Here is a 26,836-nt window from a genome sequence, read left to right as displayed (position 1 = left end):
GTAATCTATTTTGGATCGGGGGAGTATTACAGTTTGATTTTGCTTATATGCTTTGTGATCCAGACCTTTTCTGGTAAATGAGTTGGAGCCGCAGCACCTTCTTCATGACCGAAGGAAGGTATATGAGGTATGCTTAATGACCTTCTATCTTTTTGTTTGGGTTTAGTTCCGCTATTGGTGTTTAAAATCTTGTGGTAGGTTCTTGCGCATGGTTCGTTTACCTTTTAATCCTTTGTGGTAATCCGATCAAGCTTTATGTTTGCTTAAACGTTTCAATTATTGGTTTCTGTATTTTGGGCTAACTTCATTTATGAGGTAATAGTCTTGGAAATCCTAAGAGTTGCTTTCTAAGTACTTGTTTGAGTTGTTCTGGTGACATCCAGTTAGTGGGGCCATCAGGCCAATCCAGTTCTAGATGGAATGGGTTGATTTACTACCTTGCCTGGAAAGTGTAGTAGCTTGTTTCTTAGCTGGTTGGGTCTGTAAATGACGTGTTTTTGTTTTTAAATATTGATACTGACTGTGGATTCCTTTCTTGTTAAAAATTTGTCAATTGTTACAAAATGACAGACCTTGTTATACAGAACCAGGTCACAATCGGGCCATAGACAAGTGCTTGGCCATGGATTGGTGACCTTAGTCACTTCTTTGTGTATGAAAGCATTACCAAAAAACACTTTTGGAGCATATGCCTTCATGCATGAGTTTGAATTAATTGAACAGTATCATGTCAGCTACTAGTTTTTAATTTTTTATTGCAACCAAAATTGATGCTGACAAATAGTTTATTTTCTTTTTCTGGATTTAAGCGTCTTGAAATGTTTGAAATCCCTGTTCCAAGATATGCCCTTGTCAATAGAGAAGTACCATATCAAGAGCTGGATTATTTTGTTGAGGAAGATGATTTTGTTGAGGTTCATGGTAATCGGTTTTGGAAGCCATTTGTGGAAAAGCCAATTGATGGTGAGTTGGTGTATTTATAGATATGCTGTTTTCTCTATGCTGCTTCATATTGTTAGCGATTGAGCCAGTAAATTTGATATGAATTTTTGCTGGTTCTTCCTTGTGTCTTGATGCTTGTACCTAGTCTCAAACTGATAATATCTAACAATTTAAAGCTCGAGGAAATTTTGATTAGGGCAATGGCCATTTTCTTCTGGTTGCTTTAACAATTATATCTTTCTAGTTACCAAACAGCGCAGCATCTATTTATGCACTGGACAACTCCATTTTTTTCATTTGAAAGTCTACATTGTCATTATCTTTTGGCAGAACCTAAGATTATGCTTCCTTGACATCTGTTTTATCTTTGTTTGACTTTTACTAGATAAAAAATATTTGATATGAAATCTGAAAGTGAAAATAATGTCATGAGCTTTTTTTGATATTTAATGTCATAAGCTTTTATTGTCCCCTTTTCTGCCATTGTCCAATTGTTTTTGATATGGAAGTATTGCCTTCAATATGTAGTTATTTTTTTTTTTTTACTCTTGAAGTGCAACTTCTCGCATTGAATACTTTTAAGATTTGCATTAATTCAATGTATTGCTTTTTCCAATGTGCACATATGCTAATGACTGATTTTTATGTATGTGAAGGAGATGATCATCGTATTATGATATATTACCCTAGTTCTGCAGGTGGAGGTATGAAGGAATTATTCAGGAAGGTGAGTTTTTCATTAAGAGCTCTTTGTCAATGTTCATGGCTCAAAACATTCTAACTCAATGGGATATCGGGGTTCGTGAAGTCTAAATGATACCTCCACCAAAAGTGGTGGTGAATTATTGGTAGATAAAAAATCTTAAAATAGAAGGCAAATTATTGATTATGTTGGTTGGATCTTAGCAAAAACTAACCCATTTGTAGTCAGTTGGATTTGGGTTTACTTGAGTTCCACTAGCCTGTGGGTGATGTTGCAGTTCCAGTACAATTTTTGGAACATCATTTATGACATATCTATGAAATTATAAGCTAGCACATATACTCTCATGCTCAGTGACATTTATTGTAGTGATTAACATTTATAGCTGCTTATTGATCAATTGTCTTTTGGTTAGTTGCAGCATCAATCTCTGGGTTTCCATCATCTTTGCAAAAAATCCCTCAGATTCACTTTTGAGAAACTCTCATTCTAACCCCTTCACCTCTCTCCTGTGAGTTTTCTAATGGGTGAATTGTTCTGGCATAGATAGGCTATGTGACTTCTGATAGGATTTTTTTTTTTTTTTTTTTTTTTGTTTTAAAAAACTTCTTTATATATATATATATTATGGGATGGCTAACGTGGCATAGAGATAGCCTCTAAAAAATTAAAATACGTTAAAAAAAACAACAAACTAACAAAATTACTAATGTAAGATGAACTATTTTTTTTAAGACTCAAATTAAATAAAAAATCATAAAAAAACCACTTACAAAAAAGTAAATAATAGGATAAAAATAGAATAAAAAGGAGGGGGAGAGAGAGAGAGAGAGAGAGAGAGAGAGAGAGAGAGAGAGAGAGAGAGAGAGAGAGAGAGAGAGAGAGAGAGAGAGAAGTTTGGAGCAACTACCATAAAACCACCTCTGTGGTGGCTCCCATGGGTGAGGGCTGCCCCTTGCCGACACAATCTGTCCACCGCAAAGGTGTTGAGCAGTGGGCCACATCATATGGAGCCATCATGGTGGACCATGGTGGCCAGTCCAATTTTTCTTAATTTGGCTTGCAATTCTCCTGTTAAAAAATAAATGGGAGATGGATGAAGGGATTAAAATTAGAGTTTTTCAGAACCCATAGACTGTTGTGATGGTTTATTTTTTATTTTTATTATTATTTTTTTATGTTGGGGAATCTCTCCAAGGCAGGGCCCTTCAGACCTACCCCTGCAGAAAAAGGATAACAAGTCGTTTTAAAGTGATCGTTTATTTTTTTGGCATCTATAACTTATTATCCATGTATTGTCAGTATGATTGTTGTTTTCTTTTAGGTTGGTAATCGATCCAGTGAGTTTCATCCTGAGATCAGAAAAGTGAGGCGTGAAGGCTCCTATATATATGAGGAATTTAAGCCCACTGGTGGAACAGATGTCAAGGTTGTGGAGTTTAGTATTTATTTGACTTGTTTTGATTGATCTTATAAATATATGCTTCTGTAGAAGGACGTGGTTCCGTTGGTGATGGACCTTTTGAGATCTTCAGGATTGTTTTAGCTTGCTATGGTGGAAGTTCTCTTTCTGAACAGAAGCCATTTATTTAAAAAAATATTGGGTTTGTTCTTTTGTCCTGGGTTATGGGTTGGCAGGAAGAAAAATTCTGAACATCAGTTATATCTTTAGTTATTTATATATTTGTTTTCTTATACAAATGCTTGCTTGAGTCTGTTTTACCATTATTTTAGGTGTACACCGTTGGCCCCGAATATGCACATGCAGAGGCTAGGAAGTCTCCTGTTGTGGATGGTGTTGTTATGAGAAATCCTGATGGCAAGGAAGTAAGTTGTAAATGTAACATTTTAATTACCAGCTCATCTTGTCTTTCTGCCTTTTCTGTTACAACTACTACTTTCTTTCTCTTATACGTCTCTAGTCTGCAATTCTCAATTCCTTGTCATCCTTTCATTTCTTTGGCATTACTTGATGGTGGTGCGAGTTTTTAACCTGACCGGTCAGTTGCCTTGCATCTTTGAGGGAATTTGTGTCTGGTGGATAGGCACTGCATATTTTTCAGTCAAACATATAAGAACATGAATATTAGCATTTATGCACTTAAAACAGCTTCAGCAAGATAATATGTGTGCAGGCAGCCCTAGCTTGATGGAAGAATAGTTGAGTTGCTCTGCTTCATATTAGAGGAGTCAATACTTTTATTTTTATTTCTTTTATAGGGAAGCAAAAATTTTAAATAGGTGTTCTAGCGAGGCTTGAACCTACAATCTTCGGCTTTGGTTGAATAAACCTATAATTTGGTGAGTAATACTACTCATCATCCCAATTTTCATCATCTTGAGATCCTCTCATCATCCCATGATATGGCATTAGATGATTGGTTCCAATCATCTAATGCCATATCATGGGATGATGAGAATTGGGATGATGAATAGATTTTTTCTAATTTGGTAGAATAAGCCTAGCTAGAGTTCAAAACCTAGATGTTCAAGAATCCATAGTTGCGGTTACGAAACATTTATGATGTTGTCAATTTCCTGTCATCCTATAATGACTTTGATGTTTATATGGCCTTTTTTTGGGCTTGACGTCAATCATATAGTGCATGAATAATGTGGACATATTTTTGCTCTTGAGATTTGCCTATGGAAGGAAACATTTGCTGCTATATTTAATTTTAGCTTTTACATTGAATCGAAACCTTTCATTGTTGACAATAGATGTTTTCTTGATATGAAACTTCCACCAAATCTCACTATTGGCTTCGGTCCGGATTGGAGAAACCGACCGGATTGGCCATTTTTGGACCGGACTAGACCCAATTTATATAGGACTGAACTCATTCGGTTCGGTCCTGGTCCAGGGATTTTTCACCCTGGACCAGACTGAATGAAAAATTAAATTTTTATTATTATTTATATTAATAATTGTATAAATTAATTATATAATTTTTAAATAATTATTAACTAATACTAATATTTATAATTATATACTAATACTTTTTTTTTTATAAGGAAAAATATTTATATATCAAAAGGAGTAACCAAGTACACTGAACGTATACAAGAAAACAACTAGCCCATAATAAAGCACCCCTAATGACCCAAAAACAACCCACAATACACTAATCCCAAAACTACCCAAAAATTACACTAATATTTATACTAATACTAATAGTCTAATATGGTATTAAAAAAATAATACTAATAGTCTGATATAGACTATAGTTATAGTTATACTAATATAGTTATTCTAAATCACTATTAGTAATACTAATATATAGCTATCCTAATAGTCTACTATTAATACTATTATATAGTTATACTAATCACTATAATTAATACTAATATATAGCTATACAATATACTTATACAATTGTATTAATAATATTAGTCTATTATATAGTCTAAATTCTAATATAGGCTATATAGCTATAACTAATACTAACATTTATATTAATACTAATACTCTAGTCTCTAATATAGTAATGTAGAATATAGTTATACTAAATCACTGATTCACCTTAACTAATATTACTAATATATAGCTATACTAATAGTCTAATACTAATACTATCATATAGTTATACTAATCATAATAACTAAATCACTATAACTCTATGACTATATATATGTAGTATCGATGTATTATTATATTCTTTAATGTATAACTATTATATATAGTACTAGTATATATAATACACGAATAAAATGTCACTCGATTTTCTCTCCGTACACTCCCTTCGTGCCTGCATGCATGCATCTTTCTCTCACTCCGGCGCCCCTCGCCGGAGCTGATTTGTCTCTTCCATCTCTATAATCCCCCTCCCTTCCTCACCTTTTCCTTTATCTTTTTTTCTCTCACCCTCTCTCTTTCTCCCCTGTTTTTTCTGCAATGGAGAACATTAGACATTTTTCTGTGGAGTCCAAAACTTTTGTTTTCTCGAAGGTGGGAGCAAATTGTTTTTGTATTCTAGAGAAAAGCAGACGCATGGCTCTTTATTTGCTTATCAATGGGGCGGCGGCTTCATGGGTGGTGAAAATGGTGGTGGAAGCTGCCGAGACCAGGTGGCGTGAGAATTTCTTTAAAAAAACGAGGATCGGCAATGGGTTTCTCACCCTTCATCTACTCAGAAATGCTAGGGGCTGCTATCTCCACTTGGAGGAATTCGTCAATGGCAGAAGAAGAGGCTCCCTAATCATCCCTGAAGGCGCCAAGAGTTGTGGATGGGAGGGGTTTGCCTACAACCTCAGAAAGGTGGCTGAACATGAGACTCCAAGTCGGGTTGGGGAGTTTGGATTCAGGCCTTTGGCCACGCCGGCTTCTTATGCCGCGGTTTTATCCGGTGCAACGGGAGAGTGCAGCGCTATACAGGAGTTGCAGAAAGATAAACCTGGTTGTTGCCCAGCGGTAGTGGAGGGGATTTCTGACAGTGGTACAGCATTAGGTGAAATAGAAGGAGTTTTTTGGGATATTAAATCCAAACTTTCGGGTGTACTCCAAGAGGTTGCTACTCTGGTGAATAAAGTAGACATGGGACTCGGCATGGTGATGGGACGGAGTAAGGTGCGCACGTCTGTCTCGCTCCAGCCAATCTCAGAAAGTCGTTTTCCCATTACGGGAGGGAAAGCCTCTGCATGTGCAGAGAAGACTGAAGGTTGTGGGGCTTTGGTAAGCACACGGCCTCTCGGGCCTTTGTTTGCCCCTGGGCCGAACGGGCCTCAAAGCCCGCAGAGGGCAAAAAATGTTTTAAACCCCCACCAGGCCGGTTCCCCCATCCGGGCTTCAAGGCCGGTTCACCCACCCGGTTCCCAGCAGGCCCCTTCTACACGGGCCTCGACCCCGCTCACTCGGGCCTTAAGCCCAAGCCCTTGGCCCGCTCCCCAGACGGGTTCCCCCTCTCGGGTCGAGCCCGTGACCCGGAAGGAGCCTTCAACACACGGATCTCGGTCCCGTGACCCGCTTTCAGGCTCCCTCAACCAAACCCCGCCGGCAATCACGCCGGCCACCCCGCAGGCATCGCAGAAAGTGCCGACTAGCTCCGGCGACCCTACCGGCATAGTCAAAGCATCACCTAAACCCACTAAGGTGACAAGTACGCCTCCGACAGTGTTACCCACGGAGGAAAACGACGTCACCGTCGATCCTCTCGCCTCCGTGGGCCCGGATCCGGCACAGAAGCTTCCGATCGGTCCTTTGGAAGCTACTGGGTTCTCTTCCGAGGGCCATTTCTCCTCCGGGAATGAAGATCACTCCTCACCAGCAGTTCGGTTTGCTCCTTCCTTGATGGATTCCTCTGAGTTTACCTCTAGGGTTCTTTGTACGCTTGAGGAAGAGGTTGAACTTGGTCTTGAAGTGGGAGAAGAAGGGGAGGCAGATTTAGGGTCAAGCCTTTTGGTACCTTTCACTGATATGGGGATTGAAGGGGATGTTGTGGGGAATGAAGGGGATGATCCAAGCCCACTTTGCTCGTTGCCCCCAGCATTACCGTGGTCTGACCCACAAACGGATTGGGTGCTGAAGAAGTTAGAGGACATTCGGCATTGCGCGGGGATTTCTTGCGTCGGCTTCGAGGACCAGTTGACAGCATTGTTCACAGCCATTGCAGCAGAGCAGTCTCACCACCTCCGATCTGCCAGCAAAAGGGAAAGGGAATTAAAGAGACTTTCATGTTCCGTAAATTATGATCGAGAAGGTAGCGCTAGCCGGGAAAGAATTACTGATAGGGTAACCTTAGGTGATCCATGAAGCCCAAAATCCTTTCATGGAATGTTCGGGGTTTAAACAATCCGAACAAACGCCTTAGGGTGAAGAACCTATCCGGGATTGGAAGGTGGACATCATTTGTTTACAGGAGACCAAATTGAAGTACGTAGATAGGAATATTGTTAGAAGTTTATGGAATTGCGCTTATGCGGGATGGACTAGCTTGCCTTCCAAGGGCGCCTCAGGGGGCATTATTGTGATGTGGGATAAGAGAGTTGTTGATTTGGTGGAAGAATCCTTTGGGGAGTTTGTGGTTGCATGTTTCTTTAAATCTTAGGAGGATGGGTTCGCGTGGGGCTTTGCAGGTGTTTATGGCCCGAATAATGATAATAGCAGGAAGCTTCTTTGGGACGAGATCGCTGGCTTGTGTAGTTGGTGGGAGGGTCCTTGGTGCATTGGAGGCGATTTCAACACCACTCGCTTCTCGAGTGAAAGGTCGGGGGATTCTAACTCGGGATCAGCCATGGCTGATTTCTCAGCTTTAATATTTGAACTGGACCTGCTTGATCTACCCCTAGGGGGGGGTGACTATACTTGGTCAAATGGGAGGGCATGGTCTCGCCTGGACAGATTTATGGTCTCACCGTCTTGGGAGACACATTTCCCCACCCTTTGTCAGAAGCGCCTTCCCAGGCTTTGCTCAGACCACTTTCCACTCATGTTGGATTGTGGAGGTATTCACGAGGGGCGGAGATACTTCAAATTTGAGAATATGTGGTTGAAGGCGGAGGGATTTATGGACAAAATCAGATCTTGGTGGTCCTCCTATCAGATTTCGGGCACCCCCAGTTTTGTTTTAGCCGGAAAACTTAAATTCTTGAAAAATGACCTAAGAACATGGAATTTGGAAACCTTCGGGAATCTAAATAACCAAAGACACACTCTTTTTCAGGAACTGCAGCTCTTGGAGGACAGAGAAGCATCTGTGGCCCTCACGGCTGAGGAGAAGGAAAGGAAAACGGTGGTGATAGCCGAACTGGAAAAAATCACGCTCTTGGAGGAGATATCCTGGAGACAAAAATCACGAGCCCTTTGGTTGAAAGAAGGGGACAAGTGCACTAAATTCTTTCATAGTGTCGCCAATTCCCATAGACGAACCAACGCCATTGAGGTTTTACATTCCGACGGGAGGATTATCACCAACAGGGCAACCATCAAGGAACACATCGTGCACTTTTACGACCAGTTGCTTAAAGAGCAACATTCCTGGCGGCCTAAGGTAGATGGGTTAACTTTTGACTCTATTGATGCATCAAGTGCAGCGTGGTTAGAAAGGCAGTTTGAAGAGGAGGAAGTGCTTAAAGTTTTAAAAGGGATGGAAAAAGACAAGGCCCCAGGTCCCGACGGTTTCACCATGGCTTTCTTTCAAGCTAGCTGGGACATTATCAAAGAGGACATTATGAAGGTTTTTTTCGAATTTCACTCTTTCCTGAAATTTGAGAAAAGTCTCAATGCCTCCTTTATCGCCCTTATTCCAAAAAAGGCAAGCTCGGTAGAGGTGCAGGACTTTCGCCCCATTAGCTTGGTGAGTGGGGTTTACAAAATTATTTCCAAAGTGCTAGCCCAACGGATGTGCACCGTTATGGGAAAGATCATATCGAAGTCTCAAAATGCCTTTGTGAAAGGGAGGCAAATTCTCGACTCCGTTCTAATTGCCAACGAATGCTTAGAAAGTCGGGTCAAATCTGGTATTCCGGGTATCCTGTGCAAGCTGGATATGGAGAAAGCTTTTGATCATGTAAACTGGGATTTTTTGATACACATACTTGGCAGGTACGGTTTTGGGGAAAGGTGGTGTCAATGGATGAAACATTGTATCTCAACTGTCAGATTCTCCGTTTTGGTTAATGGCACTCCCGAAGGCTTCTTCAATAGCTCCCGGGGCCTACGGCAAGGAGACCCTTTATCACCTCTCCTTTTCATCTTAGTAATGGATGTTTTAAGCAAAATGTTACATAGAATGGTGGAGGGTGGTCACATCTCGGGTTTCTCAGTGGGCGGCTCCACCCATGGTAATCTCTGTATTTCTCATCTTCTCTTTGCTGACGACACTCTGATCTTTTGCGAGCCAGACCCTGATCAGATCCGCTCTCTTAGGGCTCTATTGCTCTGTTTCGAAGCCGTCTCCGGACTCAAGGTCAACCTTGCAAAATCTGAAATGGTTCAAGTTGGTGAGGTCGACAATCTAAGTGAGTTGGCTGTTTTTCTGGGCTGCAAGGTTTCATCCTTGCCTATGAAATATCTAGGTCTCCCTTTGGGGGCCTCTCACAAATCCAAGTCCATGTGGGATGGGGTGGTCGAGAAAATTGAAAGTAAACTTGCGGGATGGAAACGACTTTATCTATCAAAAGGCGGCAGAGTCACTCTTATTAAGAGCACTCTATCTAATCTTCCCACATATTTCCTCTCTCTTTTCCCCTTGCCTGCAAGTGTGGCACTTAGATTGGAGAAGACCTTCCGCGATTTCCTATGGGGTAGTTTGGAAGATGTGAAAAAATTCCATTTGATCAAATGGGAAAAAGTATGCACACCCATGGAAAATGGTGGATTGGGGCTCCGAAACTTGAGAATTCTCAACAGGGCACTACTTGGTAAATGGCTATGGAGATACCATAGGGAACGAGACGCCCTTTGGAGAGAAATTATCGACAGCAAATATGGGAGCTTGAGAGGTGGTTGGTGTTCCAACGCAGTAAGAGGGGCTTATGGAGTAGGTGTGTGGAAATACATACGCAATGGCTGGGAAGCTTTTTTTGCTAATTGCAGATTGGTGGTGGGAAGGGGCAATCAAGTTAGTTTTTGGCATGACACTTGGTGTGGCGAGTTTGCTTTGAAGATCACTTTTCCTTCCCTATACAGTATTGCGTCTGATAAGGAGGCCACAGTTTCTGATAACTCCAACAGCTCTTCTACCTTCACGCATTGGTCAGTAAGATTCACCCGAGCGGCACAAGATTGGGAATTGGGAGACATTGCCGATTTCTACAGCGCGTTACAAGCTTTGAAGCTACATGCTAATAGAGAAGATCACCTCCTTTGGTCGCCCACGGGAAATGCACGTTTCTCAGTACGTTCCTTTTACAAGGTACTTTCGGCACACCCATCCACTGCATTCCCTTGGAAGAGCATTTGGAGGACTAAGGCACCTTTAAAAGTGGCCTTCTTCGTATGGCTAGCATCTCACGGGAGTATACTGACTATTGATAAACTGAGAAGACGTGGCCTTTACCTAATGGATTGGTGCTTTATGTGCAAACACAACAGCGAGACAGCGGACCATTTACTTCTTCATTGTGAAGCTGTCACGGCATTATGGGATGACATCTTTACAAGACTAGGCTTGGCATGGGTAATGCCTAGAAAGGTGGTTGATCTTTTGGCTTGTTGGAGAGGAATCCGGGGCAAGGGGCAGATCGCAGACATTTGGAAAATGGTGCCACTTTGCCTAATGTGGTGCACATGGACCGAGAGGAATAGTCGCTGTTTCGAGGATAAGGAGCGATCTCCGGAAGGCTTTAGGGCTTTCTTTTACCACACTTTAGTTTTATGGGCATCCTCTATTGTACTGAATGGCACTTCTTTTTCTGATCTTTACGCTGCTCTTTGCAGCTCTTAGCCTGTAGCAAGGCTCTTTGTATACCCCCTATGTACTTGGGCCTTGCCCTTTTCTTTTATAATATATTTCTTCTTACTTATCAAAAAAAAAAATATATTAATATATTAACATATTATAAGAGTTATAGTATAAATTATAATATATGTATAAATTTATAATAGTATTAGTATAGTTAACTTAATATGTTAGTATTAAATCACTATAACTACATAGATTATTAGTAATAAGTGTAATATTATTATTATTTAATATAGTATTAGCAATTTATCACTAACATATAGTATTTTAGTAATACTACTAGTATAGTTATTAGTTAATATAGTTATAGTATTAGTACTAGTGTAATAGTGTATTATTAATTTATTAGTTATAGTAAATAAGTTAATAACTATTACTATATACTAATAGGCTAATAGTATTATATTTATATTAATATATATTTTAATATATATATATATCCTAGTATACTATATGTATATGTATTAAATTATTTAATAGTTATGGTAAATAAGTTGCTAGTTTGCATGATAAATATTAAATACTATGATTTATAACCTTGTTTAAATTGTTTGGTTGGATATAGAAAATTTTTATTTTTTTGTAGTAAAATCTTTTATTCAAATTTATTGTATATAGACAATTTTTCTTTTATGATTATTTTTATTTTTCTTTCAAGTTCTTTTTTGGTATTTTTGGCTTAAAATTGGATAAACTGTTAGTGGGTTTTCACTATTGGGCTGAAAAATATGGGATATATAGATTGGGCTATTGGCACATTTGGAACAAGGTTGGACCGAATGGACCGGACCGTCCCTAGCTATTTAGTCCGGTCCAGGTTGGGAAATCCTTGGACCAAATAGGTCCGGTCTGGTCCACAAAATCCCCCGGGACGGGACTGGATTGGACCGAACTCCCCCTACTCCAAATACTCTGTGCCACATACATAGATAGAATGGCCTAGTGTAATTATAATTTGGCATTACCCTCTCAATTCAATGCTGACTTTACATACAATCTTTCAAAATGCTGACTTCACATGCACAAAGTTTTTAGGGATTATTGAACTGCATACTGGAGCACACTGCCTCTCACACGATCCCAATTATGTTTTCATGAAATAATTAATTCTTCTCTTTATCTTGGTCTTGTCTCAGGATTATGCCTTAAATAGGTGCTTTGCACTCCAGAATTGACTCTTTCTATGTACTCTATTGATATATCATTTTGTCTTTTCCAACCAACTTATTTTTTTCATAGTTGAAACTTTATATGATAAAAAAAAAGTTAAGTGAAATTAGCTGTTAGGCACCCACCGGATATATAGAAAGTATTAGTATATGGTGTGTAGCAAGCAGTAGGTGATGGTAGTAACCTAATTCATGTGATAAACTAGTAACCGTTGAAACATATATTCCTTTCTTTCTTTGACAGGTGAGGTATCCTGTGTTACTCACACCTACCGAGAAACAAATGGCAAGAGACGTTTACACTGCATTTAGGCAAGCGGTAAGTTGTCTGGATGTGGTAACAAGTATTCAGTATGTTCTTTAAAGGCATTAGCATTCTTTCTTGTTTATGATTACTTCTATTATGAAGCATGCTAAATATCAGTTTCTATATGTTTTAATTGTTCTTGCTTGTCATTAAATTTATCTATATCCTCCCTGGCCCTGCCGATGAAGAAAAAGTTGCATTAGACTATTATTATTATTTTTATTTTTTGAGAAGTAGATTATTATTAAACTTTGGCTAAAGCAGCCCGCAATTAACTAATTAAAAAGATTTTCTAAACTAGCATGCCTAGGCGTTGCTCTTGTATATGTCCCGTATACTTGGGCATTTGCTTTCTTTTGATCAATAAAATTTGTTTACCGATTAAAAAAAAAAAAAAAAATTAAACTTTGGCTAATGACTTTTCCCAGATTAACAAGCTCATTTTATTAGTCATCTTAAGGAACATTTCTCTTTATCTCTGGATTTTGGAATGTAAAATAGGTCGTCAGCTCTAAATCAGCAGCTGCTGTTTTGCAGTAATGTCGTATCAGATACTTTCATCCTATTTGAGAGTCTGATTATTTGAACTGTCATAGAAACTGGTATTTGTAGATTTGTTGAGCTCATTGGAGTTGTGACAAATGAAATGGTAACATATTAAATCTGCTTTTTATAGGCTGTATATGAACAGGTTCTATGAATTCACCAGAACTTCTGTATTGTTTTCCTACTATACAGGAGATATACGAAACACCATATCAAACCGATTTAGAATGTTTTTTTTTTTTCCTAAGCAAGATACTTTCATTACAAAATCAAAACAAAGTCCAGAAATACAGAAAGTTCAAAGATAGTTCAAAGAAATTTACTGCTAAGAATTATATGGCTTGATATGATGTGTAGGCATACACTCATCAAGAAATTCCTTTATTGTTGAATAATTTGTGCTTTAGCTCTATTTATAAGTAATTTCTGTCACTTGCAGGTTTGCGGGTTTGATCTTTTGCGTTCTGATGGATGTTCATATGTTTGTGATGTGAATGGGTGGAGCTTTGTGAAAAACTCGTACAAGTAAAGCTTGCTTTGCCTTGTTTTTCTGATATTATCGAGCTTTACCTAGTTTTTCTAATATTATAATTATTCAATGTGGGTACTTGCTTTGATATGCCAGCATGATTCCAACATGAATTAAAATTCTTTTCTGGTTTTGCCAGAACCATTTACAAGGAAATGACTTATTTTTAGGTAATCAAGAAGTTTTATTCATAAGAGAAGGCAAAGCCCAAGTACACAGGATGTATACATGAGAAGTACCTAACTAGGGTTTACAATTGAAAGTAGAAAATCATGGACACCATTAAAATCAATGGCCCCAAGGAACTTTAAGCTCATCCATTGTTTTCTACAAGGAAAATGACTAAAGTGTTCATTGAATGTAATTGTCTTTCTTCATCCCAATTCCTATATCTTACCGTTAGTTTTTTTTCCAAGTCGCTTATAAAAAAGGTTTATTTTCCAAGAAATATGTATTCAAAATAATTCGTTATCTTTTTTACATTTTCTATTATGAAAGTTATTCTACATCACATGCTGAATAGTTCGGCCAAGGGATTTTCTTTTTTTAAATCGGTCAATAAGAATTTTAGTTTTAGTTTTTACTGCCTTCTTAAATTCTGAAATTGCTTATGTTTCTTCATTGGAAGAGGTACACATGAATTTCCTTTCCACTTGCAGGTATTATGATGATGCTGCTTGTGTCTTGAGGAAGATGTTTTTAGATGCAAGAGCTTCTCATCTTTCTTCAGCAATTCCACCAACTTTACCGTGGAAACTCAATGAACCAGTCCAGCCTTCCGAGGGATTAACTCGTCAGGGAAGTGGGATTATTGGCACATTTGGGCAGTCTGAGGAGCTACGTTGTGTAATTGCCGTTATTCGACAGTATGTTAAGTTTCCCTTAGAAGTTCCTTAGATTAGTTTGTTCCTTTTTCTTTGTTTTCTATTCTTATCCCTGTTTTGTTTTCGTAGCGGTGATAGGACTCCCAAACAGAAGGTGAAGTTGAAGGTTACTGAGGAAAAGCTATTAAGTTTGATGTTAAAGTACAATGGGGGGCGACCAAGATCTGAGGTGATCTTTTTTACCTCATCTGCTTTTTATACTACTTTCTATATTGTGTAATTTGACCACTTATGGGATGGTTTTTCTGTTGGTTTTCATTCTACAGACAAAACTTAAAAGTGCCATCCAGTTGCAAGATTTGTTGGATGCCACACGAATGCTTGTTCCTCGTACTAGGTATCACTCCACATTTAAAAGTTAATCGATAATGAATCTAAGCCTTACCACCCTCCCCCAGAAGAAATGGTAACAGATACAAGTTCTTAAAATGTTTGGTATTGTTGCTTTCTAAATGAAATGCTTCATCACTTTTATAGACCAGGTCGAGAAAGTGATAGTGAAACGGAAGACTTTGAGCATGCGGAAAAGCTTCGTCAAGTCAAAGCAGTGCTTGAGGAGGTATTTACGTCTCACTTTCAGTCATGCATATTTTATATTAGTTATCCAGCTGTAATATGGTTATCTTACTGTGTTTTCTTATGTTATGAATGTCATGTGCTTGGAGTGAATTTAGTTCTCATACACAAACTGAAAGTTATTAAACATTTTTGAATTATTTTTACCCACCATAATGGGAGTATTGACTTTTGTATAAATACTTGACATTTTTCCTAAGAAAAATAAATTAGGCATGTGATTGATTGTAATTCCTCAACTTGGGCTGCGGCAGTTTGTGTAAAATGAAGCCAATGATGCCGCATGTGATATCAATACTTGATTGTCATGTCCTTGCATGTCTAAACATGTGGATAAACTTTTTATAGGAGATTGATATGATCCTCAAATTCTTTTTTCAGTGTTCTGACTTTGGTTTTCTTTCTTTTTCAATTTTACATGTCCAGGGTGGACATTTTTCTGGTATATATAGGAAGGTTCAACTAAAGCCACTAAAGTGGGTTAAAGTTGCAAAAAGCAATGGAGAAGGGGAGGAAGAACGACCTGTTGAAGCTCTCATGGTTCTTAAATATGGGGGTGTTCTTACACATGCTGGCAGAAAGCAGGTAATGATAATCCATGGATCATATGCCTGTTTCTGTTTCATTAGTCAGCATATATGAACAATTCTAATAGTATTGTTGATGAAAAGTACACTCGTGTGAAACTATTGTTTGTAACATATTGTATAAATCTGCAAGCATTTCTGCTTCCTTTTGAGGTTTTGTTGGGCCTTAAGGTAAATTTGGGAAAGTCCGAGATGGTACTGGTGGGCCAGGTGAGAAATATGAGTAGGTTAGCAAATATTCTGGATTGTCAGGTTTCCTCTTTGCCAATTAGTTACCTTGGGCTTCCTTTGGGGCAACGTCCAAGGCCATTACGGTTTGGGATGGGGTGTTGGAGAAGGTAGAGAGAAGGTTGGCAGGTTGGAAGAGATTGTATTTGTCAAAAGGGGAAAAAATCATCCTTATCAAAAGTACGTTGTCTAACATTCATACATATTTTCTATCTTTATTTCTCATTCCAATCGGTGTGGCTAATCGATTGGAGAAGTTATTTCGAGACTTTTTGTGGGGAGGTATGGGGGAGGAAGCTAAGTTTCATTTGGTTAGTTGGGATAAGATTTGTTCTCCTTTGTCGTGTGGTGGGTTGGGGTTTCGGAAGTTGAGCATTTTTATAAAGAATTACTAGGGAACCCCTAGGGCTTGGCTCAAATGGTAAAGGCCTTGGGCTTGGGGGTATGCTCCCCCAGGTCTAAGGTTCAAATCCCCTTGGGTGCAAACAATTTTTGGGAGCTATCGGGTTGAGGGATTTTCCCTTTGAATTACCCAAGGTGCACTTGCGGGAAACTCCTTATCGAGGGCCTGTGCACCTCTGGGATTAGTTGGGATGTTGTTCTCGGACACCTAGTGCCAATAAAAAATAAATAAATAAAGCATTATTAGGGAAGTGGTTGTGGAGGTATCATCAGGAATGTGATTCTTTGTGGAGAGCTGTGATTGATTCTAAATATGGGAGTGCTTTTTTTTTTATTTGGGGGGGGGGTGGGGTTCCATGGAGGTAAGTGGTACTTATGGGGTGGGGGTGTGGAAAAAGATTAGGTGAGGTTGGGATGCTTTTGTAAAACATGTCATCTTTGTAGTTGGGGACGGCTCTAGAATTCGATTTTGGCATGATCCATGGTGTGGTGGTAGGACTCTTTGTGCTATTTTTCCACCTCTTTTTCATATTTCTCAGAATCTGGATGTTTCAGTGGCTTAGTTTTTTATTTGGTTTGGAAGAGTAAGGTGCCTAAAGGTAGCGTTCTTTGGCTCGTCTGCTTCTTTAGGGAAGATTTTGACGTTGGATAATCTCGAGAAGCGTGGATTAATTGTTTTGGATTGGTGTTTCTTATGCAAGAAATCTGGTGAATCAGTGGATCATCTATTATTAAATTGTGAAGTGACTAGGTTGTTATGGTATGAAGTGTTCAATAGGTCTGGTATGGCTTGGGTGATACCTAGGAGGGTGGTGGACCTTTTTGCATGCTGGAGAGGTTTAAGGGGTAATGTGCAAATAACTGCTGTTTGGAATATGATCCCTTTATGCCTTGTGTGGTGTACTTGGGCTGAGAGGAATGGTCAATGCTTTCAAGATAAGGAACACTTGGTGTATGAACTTAGACATTTTTTCTTTAATTCCTTATTTCAGTGGGCTTCCCCTGTTGTATTTAATGGAACTAGTGTCCATGATTTTCTTGTTTCTTTTTTCTAGTTCCTGACTTGTAATAGGTTCAGTTTTTGTGTACTTTTTGTGCACTTGACTTTGCCTTGTTACTTGTCTCAATAAAATCTTCTTATTCATAGAAAAAAAACTTTTTGTATAACCTTTTCGTCTAGTGTCTTAGTTCTTAATTTTTCTTCTGTCATTCTTTGCAGGCTGAAGAACTGGGTAGATATTTCCGAAATAACATGTATCCAGGTTATGTTGGTGGATCTTTGTCATTTTCTAAAATCATCTTTCTAGAACTTATCTTTATTTTTATTTTTTAATTTTTTTTAATTTTATTTATTTATTTATTTATTTATTTCTTCCCAATTCTTGGTAACTCACTCAAGCTAATTTGATGTATGAAGAGGCATTTGAGTGATTCAACAGTTTTCTTATTATTTTTTGCACAGCTATTCTTTTTTCCCACATGCAGTTTAAAAGTCCTTGTTAAGTCAAAACTAGATCGTGGATCATGCAGGACTTGCACATGATTCAGATTCATGAGAAATCCAACCATTCGAGTTAGCTATCCTTACCATCAGCCAGAAATGCTAATTCCTGCTTGAATATAATTTGATCATGATGAGCTTAATTGCATATCACCTTTGGTTGGTGACCATTACATTAGTCCACTTCACTATGTCCCTTAGATATTGTTCCAACCTATTTTCTAGTTCCAATTACTCAATAAACTTTGGGGATTCCTTTTGTCTCAATGAATGCATGCCCTTGTCTCAATTCAACCTCAAATGCAGAGTTTATTGACAGATTAATTGGTGATGCTATCATGTTTTGGAAATGTGATACCAGTCAAACACTTGAGTTTTTCATTCCTTCTCTAGCAATTTCTCATCCCAAGTAGTCTCGACTAAGTCAATGGTTTTTTACATTGTATCAAAGGAGTTACCAGCTTTAAGTCTGCTAGACCTACTATTGTTCTTGCATGTGTGTCTTAATGAAGTTTTATAAAATTGCAGGAGAAGGTACCGGCCTACTTCGCCTCCATAGTACATATCGTCACGATCTTAAAATTTACAGCTCTGATGAGGGTCGTGTGCAGGTATAGCCATAGTGAAGTTGTAAATCTATGCTTTTATAATTTTTGTCTTCTAGAGCTTTACTTTCCCGAAAGTTCCTTACTGACTTACCAGCATTTTGATCGTTAACCTTTGACTTTGGCATCATTTATAATTCACACTAAGATATTCATTGGCAGATGTCTGCAGCTGCATTTGCCAAAGGCCTCCTTGACCTAGAAGGGCAGCTAACACCAATCCTGGTCTGTAGCCTTTTTCTCAAGGGTGTTTTGAGTGCTTTTGGGAGTTTAGGTTTTAAAACTTTATCACTCTTTCAAGGTTTCACTTGTAAGCAAAGACTCTTCTATGTTGGATGGACTTGACAATGCCAGTATTGAGATGGAAGAGGCCAAGGTTTGTTTTGCTTCTACTCTGAATATGCATGATGTTTTTGCTTATCATATTGAGGTTATCGTTATTATTTATGTGGCAAGGATGGTTTCTGCTTCATCTCTGTGCCTAATTTAACATTTAAGAATCTAAGATAGTTACACTAATAGGAAAACTTTAAATGGGCTATGCTAATCTTTGTTACCTGGATGGCTAGCATCTGCAAGGTCAAATAGGCACCCACGTGATCCTGCACATCCTTTCCCATCATTTATGATTTTATCTAGTTACCATATGAATCTATAAGATTATGTAACTTGCTATGGGTTTGAGAAATAGCATTGGATCAGTGACTGCAATGGATCACGACTTTTTAACTAAATGCTTGAAGGGTTGAAGAAATTCATCAGTAAATTAAGGCTACCTTATTTGTCTCACTAATGGAAGAAGGTACCTTAGGTTCATTGCCTTACATTACTGATCTTGAAAGCGATTCTTTTCCATTACTGGGATTAGGATAAACAAACTTGTTTTGCTTCTGGATTTTGGTATTCTCAAAGATTGGAAGCATCATTGTGCTATGTTCTGCTCCTACAATGATGCTTTTTCACATCTCCCCCTTTTATTCTTTGCAGACTAGGTTGAATGAGATAAACAATTTTGTTTTGCTTCTGCATTTTGGCATTCTCAAAGATTGGAAGTATCATTGTGCCAGGTTCTGATCCTACAATGATGCTTTTCCGTGTCTCTCCCTTTGATTCTTTGCAGCATAGGTTGAATGAGATAATAACTTCTGGTGCAAAGACAGTCCAAAATGATGAATCATCTGAATCCCCTTGGATGGTTGATGGAGCTGGGCTGCCTTCAAATGCATCTGAACTTCTTACCAAATTGGTAATTACATTGTCTCAGTGAAACCATGTTTCACTACCCTTTTTTCCTCTCTTTTGAGATTGACTATGTTCACATCATTTCAATTTATGCACATCTATGTGACCATTATCAAAACAGGACATCCTCTAACATCATCAATGGGTCCTACTTTGGGCTCAACTTTAATGTGAGGAAGGAGTATAACAGAATAATTCCTACTGAACTTAACTCTTTAGTGACGAATTTTTGTTATGCTTTAACCTCTGTTTCTTTTATTTTTTACTTTTATTTAGTTTTATGTTTTAAGCTTGTTTTGCTGTTACTGCATTGTTTTAAGCTTGCGCCAGCAGTGTTTTTTTTTTTTTTTTTTTATATGTTTTATTTTTATTTTATTATTTATTTATTTATTTATTTATAATTTCAGGGTTTCAAATTCATTGATAGAGGACATCAATGCATCTCAAGTTCTATTTTGATTTTGACATCACTACATATTATTAGTACCACTAGATCAATCAAAATTTGCTTCTTGGTTACTCCTCTTCTGTTATATTTGATTTGATATTGCATTATCAGAAGTTAAGAAATCATATGCATGCCATCCTTATAGGTGAATACCTTTTCCAGAAAGCTGGAGAAATGCTGGTTGTGTTTGAGGAATTTTCTGTCTTTTGTGTGCTTTTTAGTAGAGCCATGTAATTATGTTATGCAATACCTTATGCTTATGGTGTAATTTACTAATTTATAGATTCTTGTCAAATTGCAGCAACATATACTTGTGCCCATTCATGTGAAAGTATTTTACGTCCTTTATATATTTACTTTTTGGATTATTTTTCTTGTGATTAGGTACAATTGACTAAGAAGGTCACCGAACAAGTAAGAATACTTGCCAAGGATGAAGATGAGGAACTAACTGATGTGATCCCACCTTATGACCAAGCAAGGGCACTTGGTAAAACAAACATTGATGTTGATCGCATTGCTGCTGGGTTACCATGTGGCAGTGAAGGATTCCTTTTGATGTATGCTCGCTGGAAAAAGCTTGAAAGAGACTTGTACAACGAACGCAAATTGTAAGTGTTTGACTTTACTGACTTAATGTGTTTTTCTTTGGAGTGTAAACCCACAAGCTATCATGTGCTTCATATTCTCTTATGTCAGTGGTATGAACTCTGTCAAGTTTTTGAAGCATAAGAATTTCTTTTGGATGATTCAACATATTATTCTCTCCGTACACATGCAACACTCTCTCCGTACACATGCAACAATCTTGTCCGACTGACGTTTCGACGGTGGTGTAGTTTGTATGGTGGAATATGATTCTGTCTAGGGAGTTAGTGGTAGAATCAAAGAGGATTTCTCTGGTAAGAGAGGGAGTAAACATTCGTCTATCGGAAAGGGGATGGAAGGAGAAGTATGAGGTGGTCGTGTGCCGCAATACAGTGTTATGGCTTGTACGTGTGTTGGAGGAATGCTTGAGAGGGGGGAGCAAGGAGGTGTGTACTCGGTGGTAAGGGAGGGCTATCGGAGCTTTGTCGCACAACGCAGTCCAAACCATCGAGGACGTTATCTATCGGTTGCAGAGTATGGACGCGAGGGAAGAGTTTCCTTACTTTGTTTTCCGGAAGGTTCAGGTGGTTGGGGATGGAAGATCCTAAGGGAGCTGGCTGAAGAGATGACCCAGATGAGGGAGCCGGCAGTTAAAGTTGCCGGGGCTCAGGCGAAACGAAGGGTAGGGAGAACATCCAACCTCATGTACGTAGAGGCCCTCACGGTGGCGAGACCAGTGCTCGGCGAGAAGAAACCAAGGCATTTCGACCGGGATGGGGGTGTGTTTTGAGCCCCTCAACCAGTACGGAGGTCAGGCTATGGCAGGCCTAAGGTCGGGCAGGAGACGTGGGTGAGCAGCAGGCAACTGTTGGAATTGCAGGGACAGTTGAGGAAAGTGCAAAAGGAAATGGAAGAATTACGTACGTATGTTGGGATGAGAAAGGAAATAAAGGGGAAAGGGGAGATGAAGTATGGAGAAGCATATATGGGCTTGGGGCTGTGTGACCAAGGGCCACAAGGTTTTATATGTGGGCCACAACCCCAACCCGTAAGTCAACAGGAAATAGAGAGGTTGGGCTTCGTGGACAAGGCCCAGCCCAATGTTGCATCTAAAGTAGTAGGACCAGGGCTTGGGTTTGGGCTCGGGCCGTCCCAGCCCACACCAATCACCCAAGAACCCGACTCTTTTTCCTTTCGACCCGTCGTCCAGTTACGGGGTTTCATCAGTCCCTGAACATGTACAATGCTCGTCGGCGACTGTCCTGTTAACAGCGAGTCCACAGAAGTTGCCGATGGAAGCAGGGGGTCACTCCGGCAAGGTGCCGGCGGTCATGGGTGTGTAGTACCCAGTGCTGAATTTAAGTGTGTTTTCACTGGAGTGCAGAAAATTTTTTCTCACTGCGTGGTGGCCAGACAACGCTGATTTGTGCAGGAGATAAGGTGGAAGGCGGTTTGGAGCTCTCAATCCACTCAGGTAGTGATTCGGAGATGGAGGAAGAGAAGGGGGAGGGGGCCAATGACTGTAACCTTTCGGTGGAGGGGGATTTCGAGCTTCCTACTGATGGTGGACAGATGGGCTTGGACGATACAACTTTGGATGGAGTTTTTCAAGAAAATCAGTTAAGTAGATTGGAGGAACTCACCCCTTTGAATTTTTGCTTGCCACCTCAACCGAATGTGTCGGAGTGGGTTTTTCACAAGGTGAAAGAGATATAGAAAATAGTGGGGCTTGAATGTGATGGGTATGAAGAGCAGTTCATGGCCTTGTTTACAGCAATTGAGGCGGGGCATAAACAAAAAAATAGGGATGAATCTAAGAAGCACCGGGAGCTCATAAGATTGACTTGGTCTATGAATATGAAGGGCAGCGCTAGCAGGGGGTAGATAAAGGGAAGGGGCAGACCGTTCCTCCATGAAACCAAAAATTGTGACTTGGAACGTCCGTGGGCTCAATAATGTGGATAAGCGCATGCGGATTAGAAATATAATCAGGGAATGGAAAGTGGATATTGTATGTTTGCAAGAAACTAAATTGAAGTGTATTGATAGGGGAATTTTGCGAAGTTTATGGAGCGGGGTCCATGTGGATTGGGCTTATTTGGCCTCAAATGGGGTGTCAGGAGGAATTGTGGTGTTGTGGGATAGACGTGTTGTAGAAAGGGTCGATGAGTTTAGTGGCAATTATACGGTGGCATTCTCGTTTAAGAGTGTAGCCGATAACTACCTTTGGGCTTTTGCAGGTGTTTATGGTGCCAATTCAGACACAGAAAGAAGCTTGTTATGGGATGAACTTGCTGGGATTCACAACTGGTGGGATCTCCCCTGGTGTATAGGGGGAGATTTCAATATTGTGAGATTCCCAAGTGAAGCGTCGGGAAGTAGAAGAGTACGACCAGCAATGGAGGCTTTCTCGGAGTGTATCTTTGACTTGAACTTGGTGGACTTGCCTTTAGCTGGTGGTACCGCTACTTGGTCTAATAATCAGTCATGGTCTCGACTGGACCGGTTTCTAATTTCACCAGAATGGGAAAGCCATTATCCGGAGGTTTGGCAGAAGCGGTTGTCCCGTATTGGTTCGGATCATTGGCCGATTATGCTCGATTGTGGAGGCATTCGGAAGGGTAGGTGGCCTTTTAAATTTGAGAATATGTGGCTGAAAGCGGAAGGATTTGTGGATAGGGTTAAACAATGGTGGTCTTCCTACCAGTTCCAAGGTACTCCTAGTTTCATTTTTGCAGCAAAACTGAAAGCTCTCAAAAAAGATGTACAAGTATGGAACTTGGAATCATTTGGCAATGTAGGGGAAACAAAAAAAGCAAAGTTGTTGGAAATTCAAGAGATTGAGAGACTTCAAGAGGTACAACACCTCACTCAGGCGGAACAAGAGAGGAAAGTTGAGCTGGTTGCAGAAGTTGAAAGGTTGATCCTATTAGAAGAGGTGTCTTGGTGTCAAAAATCAAGGGCATCATGGTTGAGAGAAGGGGATCGGAGCACGGGTTTCTTCCACAGAATTGCAAATTCACACAGGAGAAATAATAATATTGAGATGTTGAAAGTGGATGGAGTGGAGTGCAGAGATGAACAGGTAATCCACAATCATGTTGTGGAATTCTATGAGAACCTACTAAAGGAGTAGGTGGGATGGCGGCCTCCATTGAATGGGCTGGTTTTTAACACCATTGGGTTGAGTGAGGCATCAAGACTAGAAAGGGACTTTGAAGAGAGAGAGGTCTATGAAGTTGTGAGGAAAGTGGCTAAAGACAAGGCACCAGGACCAGATGGTTTCTCTATGGGTTTCTTTCAAAAGTGCTGGAAAATTATTAAGGAAGACTTAATGAAGGTCTTTCAGGAGTTTTTTAGGGTTGGAAGATTTGAAAAAAGCCTTAATACCACGTTCCTTGCACTGATACCTAAGAAGTTGGGGGCGACGGATATTAAGGATTTTAGGCCTATTAGTCTTGTGAGTGGGGTGTATAAGATAATTGCCAAGGTACTTGCTAACAGATTGAGTGAGGTGATGGGGAAAAAATGCTTTTGTTAAAGGAAGACAGATCTTGGATGCGGTGTTAATTGCTAATGAATGCCTTGATAGTCGATTGAAAGACCGGAAAACAAGGGTCATGTGTAAACTCGACATGGAAAAGGCATATGATCATATTAATTGGGATTTCCTCATTCATTTACTAAGGAGGTGTGGTATTGGGGAGCGGTGAAGGGCCTGGATCCATTAGTGTATTTCTTCGGCAAAATTCTCTGTTTTGTTGATTGGAGTGTCAATAGGTTTCTTCCAGAGCTCACGTGGATTGAGACAAGGGGATCCGTTATCTCCCTTGTTATTCGTCATAGTCATGGAGGCGCTAAGCAGGATGATAACGGCATTGGTTGTGAATGGTGTTATAGTAGGTTTCCCGATCGGAACCCTGAATAGGGATATTATTAATATTTCCCATTTATTATTTGCAGATGATACCTTGATTATGTGTGAAGCTGACCAAAGGCAGATGCAAGTTCTAAAGGCCCTACTTTTTTGCTTTGAGGTAGTCTCTGGTTTGAAGGTAAATCTGGACAAATAAGAACTGGGGCCAATTGGGATAATCCCTAATACTCGTCTCTTGACACGAACTTTGGGTTGCAAGATAGCTTCTTTCCCTATGACATATTTGGGACTTCCATTGGGGAGCGCTTCGAGGGCTTATGCAATATGGGATATAGTGTTCAAGAAAATAGAACAGCGTTTGGCGGGGTGGAAAAGAATGTACTTGTCTAAAGGAGGTAGGATTACTTTGATAAAAAGTACTCTATCTAATCTACCCACCTATTTCTTATCTCTATTTGTTATACCAGCAAGTGTGGCAAACCGCATTGAGAAGCTCCAACGTGATTTTCTGTGGGGGGGATTGGGGGAGGGGTTCAAGTTTCACTTGGTTAAGTGGAAACAGGTGTGCCGCTCGATCCCGGGGGGAGGGCTGGGAGTTAGAAACCTAAGGGTCTTTAATCGGGCACTGTTAGGCAAGTGGTTATAGAGATTTGCCAAGGAACCAGACTCGCTAGGGAAATTGGTTATTGAAAAGAAATATGGCGGCTTATGGGGAGACTGGTGCTCTAGAGAAGCTAGAGGGGCTCATGGAGTTAGGTTGTAGAAACACATTAGAAGAGGATGGGAAGTCTTTAACCGCTTTGTTAAGCTTCAGGTGGGTACAGGATCCAGGATTAAATTCTGGAGCGACATGTAGCGTGAAAATAGGGCCCTAAAAGATTTGTCTCTCTTCCAATTGGCAAGTGCAAAGGATATATCAGTGGCGGATGCTATAGAGGTCTCGGGGGGACGGATTACTTGGAATATAAACTTTGGTAGGGTAGTACAGGATTGGGAGGTAAGTAACATTGCAGATTTCTAAAGCTTTATATACTCCATAAGATTAAACAGCCAGCAAGAAGATGTCATGTGGTGGATGCCAGCAAGACAAGGTATTTTCTCTGTAAAGTCTTTCTATAAGGCTCTCACCCTAGAGCCCAATTCTCATTTTCCATGGAGAAAGATCTGGTGTCACAAGGCACCTCCAAAAGCTTCATTCTTTGTCTGGACAGTAGCCTTGGGTAAGATTCTTACCATTGATAATCTAAGGAAAAGAAGGATCATTATCGCAGACTAGTGTTGTATGTGCAAAGGAGGGGGGGAGTCAGTAGATCATCTTCTACTACATTGTGATGTGGCAGGGACTTTATGGAATGAGGTGTTCGTTCGTTCGGCAATGGTTTGGGTGATGCCAAAAACAGTTGAGGCAGCGTTGGCCAGTTGGCCAACTATAAGAGGCAGGCAACTGATTAAAACTATGTGGAGAATGATCCCTATTTGTATCTTGTGGTGTTTGTGGCTGGAGCGCAATGAGAGGAATTTCGAAGACCAGGAAAGATCGTTAGAGGAGCTTAAACTGTTATTTTTTTTGGAACTCTTTGTAGATGGGCCATAGCTGTAGATTTTAATGGCATGGCGCTTTGAGATTTTCTTGCCTCTAATGTGCCCACTTAAGTGGGACATTGGAGTTGTATTTCAGGCGTTGCCATTCTTTGATCAATAAAATTTATTTATTCATCAAAAAGAATTTCTTTTGGAACCTCAGCTGTTTTATTTTTGTCAATTCGGTATCTGGAACATGTGACTATTACTTGATAAACTATTTGTAATTTAATTTATATTTGATTGAAAGTGAAAGGATTATTGAGTTTTGTAATTGTTGAATATGATAGACTCGCAAGTTAACTAACATTGTGGATTCTCTTGCAGGCGGTTTGATATAACTCAAATTCCTGATGTCTATGATTCGTGCAAGTATGTCATCTATTTCATATCCATATTGGATCGAAGCAGCAAGAAAGCATGACATCACTTTACACACATATTTTTAATTTTTGCATTTCAAACGGAAATATTATCGTATATTATTGTTAACTTTGTTTACTTCTTTGTTCCTTAATCTCATTCCTTTTGCCTTCCCACCCCCACCCCACCCAAAAAATAAATAAAAAATCCCTCGGTTGTCAATTGAGCAATAGTGTCTCTTTTGTATATGTCCTGTGTACATGGGCTATGCCTATCATTATTGATCAATAAAATTCTTCATTACATAATTATTCCCTCCATATATAAAGAAAGGTTATCAACTCAAACGGAAATATG

The 26,836-nt window shown here is 39.6% G+C and overlaps 1 protein-coding gene across 2 annotated transcripts in view; it reads left to right on the top strand.

The window, feature by feature from the left end:
* The window catches only part of LOC122302501 (inositol hexakisphosphate and diphosphoinositol-pentakisphosphate kinase VIP1-like), a 37,113-nt gene that overhangs the window by 2,651 nt on the left and 7,626 nt on the right, over positions 1 to 26,836 (top strand). For both annotated transcript variants that reach the window (XM_043113797.1, XM_043113795.1), the window contains exons 6-24: positions 64 to 127; positions 810 to 963; positions 1,599 to 1,669; positions 2,970 to 3,074; positions 3,380 to 3,472; positions 12,460 to 12,534; positions 13,508 to 13,593; positions 14,257 to 14,463; positions 14,551 to 14,650; positions 14,748 to 14,818; positions 14,959 to 15,040; positions 15,484 to 15,642; positions 17,494 to 17,536; positions 18,304 to 18,386; positions 18,543 to 18,605; positions 18,682 to 18,756; positions 19,501 to 19,626; positions 20,455 to 20,681; positions 26,444 to 26,488. In XM_043113797.1, coding sequence (XP_042969731.1) covers positions 64 to 127; positions 810 to 963; positions 1,599 to 1,669; positions 2,970 to 3,074; positions 3,380 to 3,472; positions 12,460 to 12,534; positions 13,508 to 13,593; positions 14,257 to 14,463; positions 14,551 to 14,650; positions 14,748 to 14,818; positions 14,959 to 15,040; positions 15,484 to 15,642; positions 17,494 to 17,536; positions 18,304 to 18,386; positions 18,543 to 18,605; positions 18,682 to 18,756; positions 19,501 to 19,626; positions 20,455 to 20,681; positions 26,444 to 26,488 — 1,929 coding nt within the window. The remainder of the gene's footprint in view (positions 1 to 63; positions 128 to 809; positions 964 to 1,598; positions 1,670 to 2,969; positions 3,075 to 3,379; positions 3,473 to 12,459; positions 12,535 to 13,507; positions 13,594 to 14,256; positions 14,464 to 14,550; positions 14,651 to 14,747; positions 14,819 to 14,958; positions 15,041 to 15,483; positions 15,643 to 17,493; positions 17,537 to 18,303; positions 18,387 to 18,542; positions 18,606 to 18,681; positions 18,757 to 19,500; positions 19,627 to 20,454; positions 20,682 to 26,443; positions 26,489 to 26,836) is intronic.

Source organism: Carya illinoinensis, chromosome 3 (genome assembly GCF_018687715.1).
Source record: "Carya illinoinensis cultivar Pawnee chromosome 3, C.illinoinensisPawnee_v1, whole genome shotgun sequence".
In the NCBI taxonomy this organism is placed as follows: Eukaryota; Viridiplantae; Streptophyta; class Magnoliopsida; order Fagales; family Juglandaceae; genus Carya; species Carya illinoinensis.
The sequence above is the reverse complement of the archived record's forward strand: the minus strand, read 5'-3'. Positions and strand labels throughout refer to the sequence as shown.